Source organism: Watersipora subatra, chromosome 9, assembly GCF_963576615.1.
Source record: "Watersipora subatra chromosome 9, tzWatSuba1.1, whole genome shotgun sequence".
Lineage (NCBI taxonomy): Eukaryota > Metazoa > Bryozoa > Gymnolaemata > Cheilostomatida > Watersiporidae > Watersipora > Watersipora subatra.
The window spans coordinates 26,365,231-26,379,620 of NC_088716.1; the positions used below are offsets into that span (position 1 = coordinate 26,365,231).

Here is a 14,390-nt window from a genome sequence, read left to right on the forward strand (position 1 = left end):
CGGCACTACACGCCTCGGCACTACACGCCTCGGCACTACACGCCTCGGCACTACACGCCTCGGCACTACACGCCTCGGCACTACACGCCTCGCAGACACACGTAACTATTAAACCTAGAAAGGCCATAACTAATAGGGCTAATTACATATATACAAGCGTATTGGGATTTTTGCTTGCTTTGGCTAGTAGCATTGACAGAATTACTGTTATTTTTTTGTTCTTCTAAAGAAAATAGAGTTTGCAGACACTTGAGAACAAACCACTGGCACACTTTTGTTGTTATTAGATAATTGCCTACAATCAGTAGTAGGCCGTGCATCTCAATACTACTTGTGTTGAACTTTGATACTTGGGGCTCATCATTGCAATAACGAGCTACTGTCAAAACAAATTGCAACTAGGACTAAAAAGAGTGCCCATCTTCATTGATTGAGTTGTTATTTCAATTTGGCCTTATAGCAGCAGTCTGATTTTTGTGGGGCAGAAGTGCCACTTTGTCTGCTGTCAAAATTTGTTTTGGGAGAAATTTAACTCAAGGTCCAGAGGCTAACCATTACACATAGAACCATAGAACCATAATATTATTGCTATCAGAGAAAACACACAAACAATACAGTTTTTTATTCTCATTTCTGAAATTATAAATTTAAAAAAATTCAAATATTATCAACTATTATTATTATTACTGCCGACAATTAAATATATTATTATATATAATATTTCATTTTCATATTTCTAAAATTTCTCCCCTGACAATACTCTAACATTAGGTTGTATCGTTTTAGCAGATGAGCTAGTAGGTCAAAATAATGCAGAACTTTCAATGAACTGATGCATTTACTTCTTAGTTGATTAATCATTCAATTAGTTATTGGTTAGGTATATGAGTTCGCTAATTCCCCTCCTTCGTTTATCAGGAGATTTGAGATTCCTTGCAGCTTGAGCAGCTCTGATATTTTGGCTCACGTGTAATTATTAACCAGCATTCAGTACCATTTCAGTACGGTATTCACATAAGACAAACAGTGCAAATTTAATATGGCTTTAATTACCTTCCAATATACCTCTCGGGCTAGTGGTAAATAATGCTCAACGGCTCACAAAGACATTCGCTTGTCGACTGTTTTCTATTACCAAAGCCTATCAGCTTATTAAAATGTGGTATTCCATCGTAAAGAATTATGCAATCAGTAGCTAGTTGTGAAAAACGGTTAAAGTTGAGATATTACGTTATATTATGCTGATTACATTACGCAGATATTATGCCGACTAACCTTGACGACGGTTTCTGCTCGGGCGATACAGGAAACAGCCCAAGTACCTAATTGCTATCGATACGGTTAAACAGCCACCGTAATAATAATAACATTAATAATAATAATAATAGTCTGGTATTACCTATTAAATAGTGCTCATTAGTGGTTATTTAGCTAATTTCTCAAAGGCGTAATACACAATTATTTGTGTATTTCTACACTTTTTCATTGGCTAATTATCACTGATTGACAAAAATATTATTAGTAAGTATTGTTAAAAATACAAAAATGCTTCAGTTTGTTTGATGAATCCAAAAACTGTAATACCCGACTGATCCTTTTGGTAAAAAAAGACGACACTATAATGACTAGTAATAAAATATATACCTACCGGTATATACCGTATATATAGTGGCTCCTGGGTTACTAGTTGAGAGCAAGCTTATTTCGAAAAGGAAACGTATTTTACGAAATAATAGACGGCCGCTATACTGTCACAGTGTGTGCTCACACTGAATGCTAATGACTCTACCAGCCCTACAGTAGCTGAGTCAGCTTATCCTATTATTATAAGATTAGTTATGCTAGCTATGTTTGGACTAGCTATGTTTGCCAGTTGCTTACACACATCCTATGCATACAGTTCATTACAGTTCATACAATATAACATTATAGTCAAGTGGGGTAAGTGCACCATTGGGGCAAGTGCACCAGCTGTTCATATTTTATCAGCCAATCCCTGCATAGCTGTCTATGAGTTGCAGGACTATTACCCATGATCCTCCACAGGAAGCTATAGTCCCTGCATTCTGGATTTCAAATTTTTTGTGAAGTGAGCAACAAAAACGTAAATGCGCTATTTAAGTAGTTGGCTTTAAATTTAGAGCTGTTCACTGATAATTTTATAACTTTCATTTTAGTGGATATTTGTTTTGGCTAACTATTGAGTGCAACTGGTGTCTGTCCATAGAATACTTTTTTTCTTGTTTTAATCCAAACAAATAATTTTGTATTATTTTAAATGGGGTGGTGCACTTGCCCCTGATAATTTTAGAGACAGGGGCAAGTGCACCTATGTAGTACACATTAACATTAACCTATGTGCACCTTAATATATAACAAGGGCAGGGTAAGTGCACCACCCAGCAAACATGTAGTTCTCCATCAAAAGAGACGGTTCAATCTCATTTTAAGTTCTCCAATCTCTATAGTCTTTGTTGGTATACTTTTGAGTTAGTCTATGTCAAATTTGTGGTTCACTTGAGTAAAACTGGTCACTTGAATTGCAATGGTATAGAATTGCTAATTTTCAAATTTTTAATGTTCAATACGATCAACATTTCAGTGGTGCGGTACAAGCTCAAAAAAACTTTTTTTTTCATCTCTATTGAATTTTATATAATTTCAATATCAGCAATTTGGTGCATTTGCCTCTGTTTATCAACCAATGCATAACAATGGCAAAGAAGGCTAGGTGGTGCGTTTACCCCTGTATATGGGGTAAATGCACCACCTAGACACAAATTTTTTAGCGCTTCATATAAAGCAATGATATTTAATTAACAGTCTTATTGTGCTGATATTCTTGCTCAGAACATTCTGGAGTTTCACAATGACCAATATTATACTCAAATGTTTAGTTAAAGCAAAGCAGTGAGACTGCGAAATTGAATTACCCTTTTTCGATGGTGTACTTACCCCACTTGACCCTACTAAAATTACAATTCCTGGCTTTATGATATGGTGTCAGGACGGGATTTTTGAGGAGAACGAAAAGAAAACATGGCAGAAGGAGGGCTCAAGCCGCCGGCAAGTTTTGTAAATTCTACAGACAATCCCAGCGAGACTAGTAGAAGTTGGAAAGCATGGCTCGAGCAATATGATTTTTACATGATAGCAACAGAAAAGACTAAAAAGGATGGAGAAATACAAGTAGCGACTTTATTGACACTGCTTGGCGCACAAGGCCAAGAAATATTTCGAACACTGAACATAGCTGATCGAAAAGACATTGCAGAAGTAAAGAAAGCGTTCACTGAACACTTCAACCCTCAGGTAAAGACAGTCTTTGAGCGATTCAAATTTCACAGCAGAGTTCAGAAGCAAGGCGAGCCATTCGAAAGCTTTGTGACAGCACTTCGAGACCTCATCACAACTTGTGAATTCCATGCTGATGAGAAAGACAAAGCGCTAGTGGATCGAATTGTAGCAGGTATATCGTCCAAGTTGGTTCGTGAGGACATATTCAACTTGCCAGGCAATCCTACATTACAGGAGGTTATCTCAGTATGCCAACGTAAAGAGGCTACCACGCAATACCTCAGAGAAATGAACCACGCGACAGATGGTGTTAATGCCATACGAAGTGTCGTACCCCCTCAACAGAAAGTATCCATGTCAGAGAGCAAAAGCCCAAACCTACAATCGGATAGAAAATATAGAACTGGACTGTTACAAACGATAAAGAACTGTAAATACTGTGCTATGGAACATCAACGAGGGAGGTGCCCAGCTTACGGAAAGGTGTGCAGGAAATGTTCCCGTAAAAAAATCACTTTTCTACTGCATGCTTATCTTCACGAGATAACAGCAACGCTAAAAATGTTTGATCCAGAATTGCCAGTTACCCTATCAGTTGATGCCAGTCAGTTTGGCATGGGAGCAGTAATAATGCATGCAGGCCAACCAATAGAATATGCCAGTTGCTCCCTTACGGAAACACAGAGAAAATATGCGCAAATTGAGAAGGAGTACCTCGCGATTCAATATGGTTTGAGGCGGTTTCATCAGTACACATACGGGCAGCATGTTATGATAGAAACAGACCATCTTCCACTAATTGGAATAATGAAAAAGGGTTTAAATGAGCTTAGCCCTAGATTGATGCGCATGAGACTACGCAATCAAGGATACGATTACACTTTAATTCATAAACCAGGTAGAGACCTAATTTTAGCTGATACATTGTCACGTGCATTTCTTCCTAGCTACGGTGCTGAGGCTAATAAACTTGAAGCACTAGATCATGATCAGATTGATTCAATAACCACAGGCATTATCACACAGCCTCTGTTCAAGGAAAAGTTGAGTCGGGCAACGAAACTAGATCCCACAATGCAGATACTAGCGTCATACATAAAGCATGGTTGGCCAATGACTAAACATGCTTGCCTTGAACCACTAAAACCTTACTGGAATGTAAAGTCTGATCTAACCATGCATAATGACCTGTTACTGTGCCGGGCCCAGATTGTTATTCCTATAGCAATGAGGAAAACGGTGTTGGACCAAATACATGCTGGTCACATGGGAGTTAGTAAATGTACTGAGCGAGCTAAAGGTGCAGTTTATTGGCCAGGCTATTTAGGTCAGATTAGAGATTTGATAGAATCGTGTTCTGTTTGTCAAGAATACATGAGATCAAACAGTCAGTATAGCCTTGAACCATATGATATCCCAGAATACCCTATGCAATCGGTTAGTATGGACATTTTCCACCTCGACGGCAACGATTATTTGGTAACGGTAGATCGATACTCGAAGTGGCCAGCCTGCTATCAATTAAAAACTTCTCGGTCTTTAGAAGTCATAGAGTTATTAAAAAGGCAGTTCATCGACTTTGGTCGGCCTGAAACCTTGGTCAGTGACAATGCGTCATATTTCACATCTTATGAATTTAAATGCTTTATTGAGGATAATGACGTTAAACACATAACTTCCTCTCCCTATCATTCACGCTCTAACGGGTTGGCCGAACGCATGAATCAAACCATCAAAAACAGCCTCAGAAAGGCGTTGATATCTGGTCAGACATTGTGTGATGTTTTGGCCACATTACGGTCAACTCCATTGGGTGACCAACTCCCATCTCCGGCAGTTTTGCTACAGGCTCGAAATTTAAGAGGACAATTACATTGCCTACCCCACCAACTCAAGCCCCAAGGACTACATCTAGGGGAAATACACAGTCGCTTTGTTAAAAGACAATCACAAGCTATCTTTCAGAACAACACAGCTACCCTTCCCACTGAGTATTGCGCAGGAATGGAAGTTTGGTGTAAACTAGGCCATAGAAAGTGGGCAGAAGGTGTTATTGTTGAACACGCGGAAACGCCTCGAAGTTACTACATCAAATTATTGGATGGCAAAGTTTTCAGGCGCAACATAAAATCTCTGAGACCTAACCGATCTTCTCATGCCTATAATAAAACCTCGATTAATAATCACATTGATAAACAACAGAGGCTCGTTGAAAGTACTAATTCTGATAGAACCTTGATTAATGATAACCTTGATAAACAACAGAAACTGGTTGAAAGTACTAATTCTGATATAACTTTGGTTCCGGTCCAGTCTGCTCAGCAAAGTCAGTTAGCTGTTGTTCCCAATTCTGTTGACCAGAGTGGCACCGCCACTCCTGCATCGACAGGTGCAACCAATCCTAATCAAATGAGTTCAAGCTTTTCCTCAGTTGTCACTAGGTCGGGAAGAGTGTCCAAACCACCCACTCGTTTAGGTTTCTCTTGATTAGGACAATTATTGTAAGCTACATCCACCAGATTTTGTGTCTTTTTAGTTAAAAATAAATCATGTTTTGTTTTTGGTGTAGTTTTGGACTAAGTGTCAATTTCTACCAAGAATCAGATTTTGTACAAGTGTGTTTTGCAATCAACTTTTATTATTTTAAACTGTTATGAAGATATGTTATTTTTCTGTAAGTGTCTGACTTGTGATATTTTAGAGCAGTTTGAATTGTAACAACTAAAAGAGGAAGATGTCACAGTGTGTGCTCACACTGAATGCTAATGACTCTACCAGCCCTACAGTAGCTGAGTCAGCTTATCCTATTATTATAAGATTAGTTATGCTAGCTATGTTTGGACTAGCTATGTTTGCCAGTTGCTTACACACATCCTATGCATACAGTTCATTACAGTTCATACAATATAACATTATTAAAATTACAATTCCTGGCTTTATGATACAACAACATTTATTCTTTATTGACATCTTTTAAATAAAAAAGGTAATAAGGTATGCGCATTTTGTCTCAGCTACTGTAAAACCATTTGTTTAGAGCCCGCAGACGAGGAGAATTCGAGTAGAAAAATGTGCGGTCTAGTCTAGTCTACTATATTATCTCATTCGCGCCCGGATGGGTGCATTATAGAGATGTCATTATGTACCAGTATTTTTTTTCTACGAGACAAACAAATAAACGACTTGATTAAATCAATAAGACAATTAATTATGCAAGTTAAACAAGTCAATAACGACAGAAAATAATGGGTTTTTGGTCTATTATAAGACGATTGCTTCAAGAGAGCAATCGGATAACGGATGATTACAGAAAATATGCAAAAACAAAAACTATTTGATTAAGTCAACAAGACGAGCAAGGAAACTAGTTAATCTAGTCAAGAAACTCAAGCAAAATATTTATATATATTTGTTTGTTGCTTGCATTAATAACACGATTTAAGTAAAACGATACAAGCAAGCAAGCCAACAAGTCGACAAGGCAGGCATACAGACAGGGACCTCTCAAGGATACGTGTGATATTAGGTATTACAAGAGGGGCCTGCAACTGTAATTGCTGACAAGGCATTGGACCCAGAAGCACTCATTGTTAAGATGCGATTAAAATACCAATATTTGGCCACATCACATGAGATTGCCTTTCTGATCAATCCCTTTCGTGTTTGACTTGTTGTGTTAAAAAGTACGTGGTTTTTAATATCGATGGCTATATTATCACTAAGAATTCTATTAAGCATGGAACACCTGATGTTACAAGGTGTGGGTCAGATTCGACACCCTCGACAACCACAGACATGTGTCTATCGTAGAGCCAGTTTGCTATCCACTGAATTGTTTTCTCATTAATTTGCATAGTTTTGAGTTCGTAAAGTAATTTTGCTAATGGAACAACGTCAAAGGCTTTAGAAAAATCGAGCACTATCATATCTGTTTGGTCATTGTTATTAAAGTTATTGACCAATTCTGATTTTGTTACGAGTAATTGTGAGTCACAGCTGTGTTTTGGTCTGAAGCCATGCTGTCTTTCAGATAATATGTTATTTGACTCAAGATAAGTGCGGATGTCGTGTGCTATGACGTGTTCTATTAATTTGGATGTTATTGATGTCAAAGAAATTGGTCTGTAATTCAGTGGACACTCTCTGCTACCCTTATTTTTAAAAATTGGTACCACCCGAGCATTACGCCAGTCAAGGGGAACGGTAGACGTGTCATAGGAATGCTGCATAATTACTGTCAATACCTGATATATTCCATCATCAGCAAACTTTAGAAGCGCAGCAGATATGCCATCAGGACCGGAACCCTTTCTAGCATCTAATTGGCTTAACATTTTGTGAACTCCGTGAGGATCGAACTGAATGGAATTATTATTAACTTGAACGCTATATTTGAGCAAACACTGGTTGAACTGACCTGAATTTTTAGTGAACACCGAAGCAAACGCAGCAGCGAATGTATTTGCAATGCCTATAGGAGAGTTATCTGCACAGTTTGCAATGTTTTTAATTTTGTTGTGCATTTTTCGCCTATTTTCGATGTACTTAAATAATGGCTTTGTGTTGCCATTGTCAAGTTCTTTGCAAATATGGTGATCTATGTATGTTCTATAGTCGGCTTCCACTAGTTTTTTACAATGTTTAGCATGACGTTTTAGTCGTGCCTTAGACTCCTCAGTTTGGGTTTGAACAAAATGTTTGTACAGTCTATTTAGTTTTCTAAGTTGCCGAATAGTGCTACGCGTTATCCATGACTTTCTCTTATTGCCTGGTGCTCCCCGGGGCACAGCTTGTTCTACTGCCTTAGAAAACAAATCTGTGAAAATAGACCACAACTGCTCTGTACTAGTATGTGGCAGTGTTGACAGGTGACGTATTTGAAAGTATATATCAGAAAAAGATTGATCTAATTTTTCTTGGTCTGCTCTGTTAAACTGAAAATAGGCAGCCTGAGGAGTATGTATAGTGTCTTTGATTATATATTTACTAGGAATTGTTATTTCGTTGGATATTATGTGATGATCGCTGATACTAGGTTCACATAATGTAACATCTATATCCAAGTTTGATATAACCAGGTCTAGTACATTGCCATCTATGTGTGTTGGTGTTGTTATTGTTTGAGTTAGGCAGTTAACATCAACAAAATCAACAAATTTTTGGTGCAAAGCTACTCTATCATTGAGCTTAGCAACACCCTTTTTATTATCAGACCATTTTATTGCTGGAAGATTAAAATCCCCAGCTACTATAATATTGGGGCAGGTTACTTCTTCATACCATAGCAGTCTGAAAATGACTGTTATTATATACATATTTAAGCTTCTGTTTCAATAATGAAATTTGCATATTATAAACCAGGTAAAAATCTGTTTACGAAGATTTCATTTTTTCTGTTGCTTTGCGTTTTAAAGTACAGCAACATACATGTATTTGTCCAGAATCAGAATGGAGTTTTTCACCAAAATCCACAATGTGAGGCAACAAGTGTGAGAACTTATATTTATTAGTATATCGTTACTTTTTTTCGTTTTTTTTAATTCATATTAATGTATATGTATCTATTATTTTATAACAAAATACAAAAAGCCACATGTATATACATTTATTCAATGCATTGTACGACCTCACTTCGAATATCCCTCTTGGTAGGAGGCCACAAAGAATTAAAAAATGTGTTTGTTTTAATTGTTGGTGCAAAAAGACCCGAAGGTGGACGGGTATCATACGAGTGTTTTGGTGCGTTATTGCATGTATCTCGTATAACCTGACTAGATTTTACTTTGAAAAACAAAGTTGTTGTTTTTCCTTCTTGTTCCCTTCTAATGCAACAATGTCTGTGTCTTTCCGTAGCATTGGAAAACTAACCTGACTTCTCAAACTAAATATGAAGCGCAGTGCTTTGTTTTGCATTTTTTTGAATTTTTGTTATATTTCCCTTCAAGTATGGATCCAAAACTTGGCATCCATATTCTAGTCCAGGTCTTATCAAAGTCTCACAGGCAACGTTTCTCGTTTTTGTGTCTGCAGTTCTTAACACTCTGCACAACTTGCCCAAGGGTCTAGAGGCTTTGGCCACTATGCTATTTATGGGTCTTTCCCATTTAAGGTTACAACCAAGTTTAATGCCTAGATCTCGATGTGAATTTACATTTTTAAGCCTTACATGAAGTAAGTTAAATTCCTGTTCAAAATTTGTTTCTCATTTAATATGGTAGAACAGACATCAGTAGCTGCGTTAACTTATAAGTTATTATACTTAGTACATACAAGTTTAAGAAGTTGATCTAATCTCTTTATATTTGGAGCTTTTTCTAGATCATTTCAAGCAATTTATTGTGTTTTAAATGCATATCATGCGACTGTAACCATCCTGTTTATTTAAAATATTTTATTTTCAAGTAAACGAAATATACGTCTACAATATTTTGTAAGCAGGGGCCTAACGAAGTATTGCTTTGTTAAAAGGAAATCATTCGCTAAGAAATAATGTCTCTTAACAAAAGAGGCTTCAGTAAATGCTTTAATAAAAAATTAGATGCTTGAAGTGTAGTAAATTTAAAAATCGAGCGAGATATTTTAAAGAACAAACTCTATGAAAAGAGTGGTAGCCCTGAAAGAGTGCAGCAGAATTTAGGTCAATAAACTGAATGCACATTCACCATTAGTGCGAAAACAGAGTTCTTAGAAAACTGGTGTTAATGTTTGAGAAACGAAAACTGATGCACCATTTTGTTTACATTTCAAAACGTCATGGCAACCAATATCAAGAAGTTGTGATATTTACACTGTATCTAGATTCTGTATTTATATGCAAAAATTTATCCTGAATTTGAAAATCTAAACATACTTTAGCTGACTGTCCTAGAAATAGCTGTATATCTATCAGAAAATGTATTACTTATTCTTAATTTTGCAGATATTAAAAATGGCTTAGCAGTATCGCGATTTCGGACACAGCCGTATTATCACCAGAATCTTTAGAAAAATCTTAGAATAGTTAATTTTACAATTAAATCTTATTATAATTTTATAAGAATCGTTAGGAAATATCATTGTCATTCCTTTTTCTTTCACTGCATTCTACATTAGTTACAATACCAAAATACTCATTAAAGTTGCCCAAAATGTCAGAGTTATCTTTAACACCGGCAAAAAAAATCGATTGCTTTTCTTGGACGATATTTTTCAGTACATCCTGTTCAACGTAGCAACGGTTTTAGAGAGATTAATCCGAGGGTTGGAGACTTTTATTGGCTAAACTGACTTCAGATTCAGAAAGATCACTCTTTGATTGGTCCGAATGCACGTTTTGCAAAAATCGTTATCAATATAATTATAAATTCAGTTATTGCAACTTCAAAGACGGATAACTCAACTTCGCGATTTGCGACGTAACCATAGTTTCTGAGATCGCAACCCAATGCGATGCTTGCAATGGCTCACTGTCAATAACTCTCACCACAATAATTTTTCACTGTAACGGATATGAAAATTATTAAAAAAGTCAGCAGTCAACAAGACGATACGATTGTTCAGTTTGAAAAAAGATAACCGTCAACCTCTAAGCCAATCGCTTATGTAATATAAATACTGCCACAAATTTTTAAGCAGGTCAGCTTGGGCTTTGCTCTTGAATTAGGCACTTATTAGTATTGTTATTATAAAACTGTTTTATGTCTCAGAGAAATATCAATTCTAAGAATTATTACAGACTAGCAGCAAGCTCGTCGTTGGTAGCTCTTGTTGGTTTTAGCAGGTTGTATCATCGGCAGCTTTGGTTTCAGCACACTCTGATGCTTTCAGCAGATCACAAGTTCACAGCAGATCACAAATTGAATTCAGCTCCCTCCTATTGGTTTCAGCAGATTCTATCTGTCAGCAGTGTTGGTTCCAACGCGGTGACTAAAAATGAAAGTTGTCCCCACCCACTCTTACTAGTTCTATCCAAAAGATTTAATAAATAGTTACACGCTAGTTCCAAATGATGATTTGCGCACCTGACAGCTTTGTAGTAGCTTATAATACTTAAAACAAATCTGCACAGTATTAAATAGGGAAATAAAATTAGTTATGAACTAGGTTAAAATATGTATTTGTTATCCTAATGCTTGATTAAACCAGGCATCTTTTTGCTGGTCATGACCCAATATTTCTTTTGTATTGAGAAAGTTAACAAAGTGACCTATTGAATATTTCAGACATTTTTAATCCCATCAAAAGTGAACGACAAACCGTACATCACGGCAGTTTTACTGTGAAATTCATGGTGTAATTATCCGATATTTTGACATTAGGACAGGTACATTTGCAGCGAAGTACCTATGGTGTAGGGCTCTCCAACATGTGCATAATATAATTATCCTTCCCCTTCTTTAAGAGCAGCCCTCTGATCAATTATCATATAAAAAATAATTAAAAAAGTAATATATATAAATGATATGAAACATCTGTGCATACTAAAAGCATGAGTTTTACACCCAGTTTAGGATCATTTTTGCAACAAAAGTTGTTATTATCATTAGTAGATCCTATAATTGAGAATAAAACAGTATCTGCGAGCCAAGACATGCTGGTGCCAATGTTATTCTGATGGTTTTACATTGATTATGATGCTTTTGGGAGCATTATTCCTTGAGGAGTCCTACACGATAATCTTGACACTAAGTTGAGATTCTGCTTCCTTCGATTGTTTTGGTCCAGGCTCCTTGGTTTTGCACCAACTCGGTAAAACCAAGAACGTAGCCCAGTCTTCCTTGTTTTTTATTTTTATTTTAGGCAACTCATTAAAAAAAGTGCCTTCAAGTTTTTTTGCTTTTTATGCTACTGAAACTGGGGTGCCCTAGTTTTTTGTGTATTTTGCCAGTAGTTACCAATTGGTCGTTCTGGTACTGTATGACAAAGTTGTAGTGGTCTAATTCTTTTGTCCAAATAATTGGAATTGTTTGTGTAGCAACTGTAGGCACTTGTCACTGTTCTATCAAACAGATGGAAAACTGCCTGTTTCCAGAACATTGCTGTGTGGAAAAAACACCACATAATGATGTCGTCTGATCGGGGATATATTTATATTCCACCCATACAATTTTTGTAATCATCTACTATAATTTAAATATTTTTCTTCAACCCATCTTACAAAAGCTTCCTTACTGGCTTAACAGTTGAGCAGCCTTGGAGCAGTCTGACTTGTTTCTTATCATACCAGATTATGTCAAGGAGGTTGTCTTTCCTGTTACCAATGACACTTTTGTTTACAACTTTTTTCTTATCAGTAGGAAACTGGACAATAGACAGTCTGATTGTGACATGCGTATCTTTTTGTAAAAACTGTTCACAGAAAGGTACACTAATAAAGAAGTTGCGGACCACCAAATGATAGTATTTGCCTTTGTGAGAAGACATGAGTTGATCAAAGACTATATGATTGACCTTAATTGACCCTTAGACAATCCTTTGAAGTGATACACGGTTTGAGAACAGTAGCAGAAAACTGTGAAATGCTGGTAAATGTGAAAGCTCAGCCAGAGTTGAGTAACATTACTCATCCTGCTCTTGTTCATCTGGGAGAAAAACTAAATGCTAAAAACCGGAATACTCAACTCAAAGCAATTTAGAATGATTGCAACGTGATTAGACTTGAGTAATTCTTGAATACAACAAATCCGCAATACATTTTTAGACAGCAATTTTATTTTAAACACATTTGTACTATTATGAAGCACTGGAGCACTGAACAAACCATCATAGGCTTTTCCAATGATAGATTAAAGAATTTTTAATTGTTAAAAGTCGGTAATGACCCTGTACTGTCAAAGCACTATTAATGCTGTTATGGACGGCAAGGCGCACTGTTGAGGGCCTATTGCACAACCAGTGCCCACAGGAGAACAGCTCCATAAAACAGAGTCGAAAGAGCCAGTATCAATATTTTTGCATTGTGTTGTTATTTAAGGTTCCTTTATTCTAATCGCTTTTTTAAAATTAAATAACTGATATAACTAAAAAAATTCATTACTATTGTTATGTTATCCCTGGTTTGATTGAGCAAAGTTGACAAACAAAGTTGACAACAAAGGTACCAACCATATATGTGCGTCTAGTAATGGGGGAATTCACATTTCTGAGCCTTAATTGTTTAAGGCTGCAGTTCATCACAACAGGAATGACTCAATCTTTGTCTTGCAACGTGCTTATTTGCCGATATTATACATTAACCACCTTTAGCTGTGGTAAAAGTTGTCACTATCACATGCTCCTTGGTCCACGACACTCCTGAGCCCGGATTGTAAGACCCAGTCGCCACCCAGCAGGTGCTGACTCTGGGGGTGAACAGTATGCCAGATGCGCGTTCCCACTACCTGATCTAGCTGGATTGGCAGGGCTGACCCACTACAATTGCGCATCTTCCCGCCTCTGCTGAACGGCAGGCTTCTCGGTTCTCAATATGCCCAGTCGAGGTGGACAGTTAATACACCCGTCATCGAATCTTGGTACACGGTATGAGAGTTTTGTGACTCACCTTGCGAGCCGGACCCCACCACAGGAAGCCCCCCAACATCACCTCCCACAGACAGGCCGACCGATTAGCACCCACTGTAGTCCAGGAACATCGCCATATTGCCCAACCACTATCAATCGTGCGGCATGATATGATCTTAAAATCATGATTTGTGAAGCCCAGAGCGCGCAGAAAACCTGCGCTAGCTGGGCTCACCGTTCTCCAGTTAGGGTTGCGCTGCCATAGGAGACGGTGGCCTCCCCGCTTTCACTCTTTGCCCATCGGGTGACCTCCAGGAAATCATACTTCTTGACCCTCTCCTCATGAGCCTTGTCAGAGTCCCATCCATCTCATGTGATGGCTATATCCACCACAAATGCCGGTTCATCCCGCCAAGCTACTAGATCATGTTTACGGAAAGTTTCGGCAACGGGGAATGCTCACGTGTTTAAAACGGTGCTCTCCGACATCCTCTAGGGTGTCTCTTTTATGTATTATAAAAATGGAGGTAGGAAAGAAAAGATTCTCTCAATAGCAGGCGGCCCAGAGTGTTTTGTACCCGACGATCAGGTTCTGCTGTGTAATTAAAAACATT

At 37.5% G+C, this 14,390-nt stretch overlaps 1 protein-coding gene across 1 annotated transcript; it reads left to right on the forward strand.

Annotated features, from left to right (window-relative positions):
* Nucleotides 1-3,039: 3,039 nt before the first annotated feature.
* Nucleotides 3,040-5,784, forward strand: LOC137404940 (uncharacterized). The gene is made up of 2 exons (XM_068091166.1): nt 3,040-3,469; nt 4,214-5,784. The coding sequence occupies exons 1-2, from the start codon at nt 3,040-3,042 to the stop codon at nt 5,782-5,784; spliced, it is 2,001 nt and encodes a 666-aa protein (XP_067947267.1).
* Nucleotides 5,785-14,390: the final 8,606 nt, after the last annotated feature.